At 46.3% G+C, this 2,643-nt stretch overlaps 1 protein-coding gene across 1 annotated transcript in view; it reads left to right on the top strand.

The window, feature by feature from the left end:
- Positions 1-2,643, top strand: part of LOC100949455 (protoheme IX farnesyltransferase, mitochondrial) — a 145,769-nt gene that overhangs the window by 29,966 nt on the left and 113,160 nt on the right. Inside the window, exon 4 of the mRNA XM_003791252.3 lies at positions 2,203-2,327. Coding sequence (XP_003791300.1) covers positions 2,203-2,327 — 125 coding nt within the window. The remainder of the gene's footprint in view (positions 1-2,202; positions 2,328-2,643) is intronic.

Genomic DNA, 2,643 nt, shown 5'->3' with positions numbered 1-2,643 from the left:
TCGCGATGCTCGTCCCCAGAGCTCCCGGTTACTGGCCGTCCATGCACCTCGTGCTCGCGATGCTCGTCTCCAGAGCTCCTGTGTCCTTAATTCTTTCCTGTCTCACATCTGTGAAGACCCAACATGTTTTTTCATATACTTCTTCCCACCGCGTGCTGCCCAGTGATGAGCTCACCTGTCCTAAGGCTCAGCCATAGTCTCTAGGCAGGTCACTCCAGAGCCTAGTGTCTTCTGATTCTCTCTCCTGACTGCAGTCTGATATTTCATCTACTGTCAGTATACTTCTGCCTTCCCTCTCCCCTGATTTCCTGATTTTTGTTGTACTGCTGTTCTTTTCCACATCCAGTGCAGCTCTTTGCCTCTCATTCTCTCCTGTTGTTTTTTGTTCTGTCTTCCTACCTGTCATAGTCCCAGGTCTTCACAATTGTCTAATCAGAATATCCATTGTCTTCAGTTCTGACTTCTGCTGTCTTTACTGACAGTGTATTGATGGTCTAGCCTCCTAACATGTCCCTCAGCAGAGCTCTGCTGCTTTAAGTCATGGTACGTGTTGCTGCTAGGCTGAGCTCCAGTATAGATCTTTCTCACCTTACTCTCAGTGACTCCACTGCTGACCAGGGGACGTGCAGACCTCCTGGGTTGATACACTGCCATCTGGCAGCCACCAGCCTTCCTCCTGTGTTTCTGGTAAATACTTCTCTATGCCTGGCTGGTGGTATCCCTGGAAATGCAGCAGCGTACCTCAGCAGGGCTCCTGCCTTCATGGAGCTTAATTCCAGTGAGGAGCAGAGTGAGCAGACTGTGCTTAGTGCCAGGAAGGAGATAAAACGATGACGTGCGCCAGGAGGAGCTGGGGAGGCCTGGGTTAGGAAGATGGTCAGGAAATTTCTCTCTAGGAGGCAATATTTCAGATGGGCTGTGAAGGATAAGAAGGAGCCAGTTTTGGAAAGAGGCAGAGGAAACAGAATTACCAGGACCATGGGGCAAAAAAGAACTTAGCGTGGTCAGAGCAGCGAGTGAGCTGAGGAGAGATGCAGTGTGGCGGGGGAAGAGTTCCCATTTTATTCCAGGTGTGGTAGCAAAGAATTTCAAATCAGTGAAGTGATGTGACCTGTTTACATTTTTAAAACACTGCTGTGGAGAGAGAAGCAAGGTGGCAGCAAGGAGACCAGGTAGGGAGGAAATTGGCATGGTAGTCGCTAGGATGAGATGGGGGTTTCTCATTCTTGGCACTGTTGACTTTTGAAGCCAGGCCGTTCTTTGTTGTGGGTGGCTGTCCTCTGCATCATGGCAGTCACAGAGCAGCCCCTGTCTCTGTCCTCTAGAAGACAAGCAGCACCCTACTCCCGTACCTGGAGTGACCACAGATGTCTCTAGACATTACCCAGTGTCTCCCACTTCTAGTTGAGAACCACTAGACTAGATGGTGGCAGTGTGCTGGGTTTAAGGCAAGCTGTGGATGTAGGACAGATAGTACTTTGCAACAAATGGGATGTAGAGAGTGAGAAAGTCAGAAGTTACTTCTGGGTTTTTGGTTTGGGAATCTGGTAGATGGTGTCACACGGTCTTGCTTGCCCTTGTGCACATCTACTCATGGTGCTGCTCACCCCTCCGTTCCCTTGGCTTCTCTGTGTCCCTCCTAAAGAGTAACTTACATGCTGCCTGTAGGCTGCCTAGGCTATCTGATTAGCCTCCCTCCTGTGTCCCCCAGGACCATCATCTGTTATAGGTGAACCCTCCCCTAGGTTTGTCCAGAGTTAGTCACAGAATAGGGACCATTAGTATTTGCTACCTTTATTGCAGTTGTAAACAAATGTCTATCATCTCCCTGTCAAGTTATCCAGGAGCAGGAACAAGGCCTTCTACGTCTTTGTTCCTGGTAATGGATGCTGATAATGAATTTGGAGTTCAGTACGTGCTTGATGTATGGTTGAATCTGGAAGACCTACCTTATTTTTACTCTTAAGTATAATGAAGTTAGAAGAAAATGAGTAATTTTCAATAATGAGTACATGTAATTCTAATAATCAGAAAAAATGTAGATTTTTTTCAAACAAAGGATGATTAGCCTGTAGTTTGTGTTGTTAATGTAATTGATTGGTTTATATGAAAGATGGCTCATTCTTTGTTTGGCCTTTGCAGTTGGGAATCTTGTTGGTCACCATCCATGTACCAAACATCTGCTCTGTCTCTGTATTGCAGCTCTAGTTGTGAGCACCACCTCAGCTGGATTTGCATTGGCCCCAGGCCCTTTTGACTGGCCCTGTTTCCTGCTTACTTCTGTCGGGACAGGCCTCGCATCCTGTGCTGCCAACTCCATCAATCAGGTCGGTTTCTCATCTTGCCTCTTTATTTTGAGGTGAATGGTTTGTAGATATGTTGAGGTGTTGGAGCCCCTCATTATCAACCATCATGATCTTAAGCATTATAAAATTAAATTATCGTATTTTTCAGGCTAGCAACTATAATATATTATGAACTATTTGGAGAAGGATCAATCTATTTCAAATAAGTTTTTTTGTCATTGTTATTTTTAATGTCAAAATAACCTTGTAATGATTGTCCTGCCCTTTACCAGGTGTCATCCCCATCTGGAGAGCACCTTGTGTAGTGACTGTCCCGCCCTTTACCAGGTGTCGTCCC

The sequence above is a fragment of the Otolemur garnettii genome, unplaced genomic scaffold (assembly GCF_000181295.1).
Source record: "Otolemur garnettii isolate 467f Iridium unplaced genomic scaffold, OtoGar3 scaffold00046, whole genome shotgun sequence".
Taxonomy (NCBI): domain Eukaryota; kingdom Metazoa; phylum Chordata; class Mammalia; order Primates; family Galagidae; genus Otolemur; species Otolemur garnettii.
This window is presented reverse-complemented; position numbering and strand designations above follow the sequence as displayed.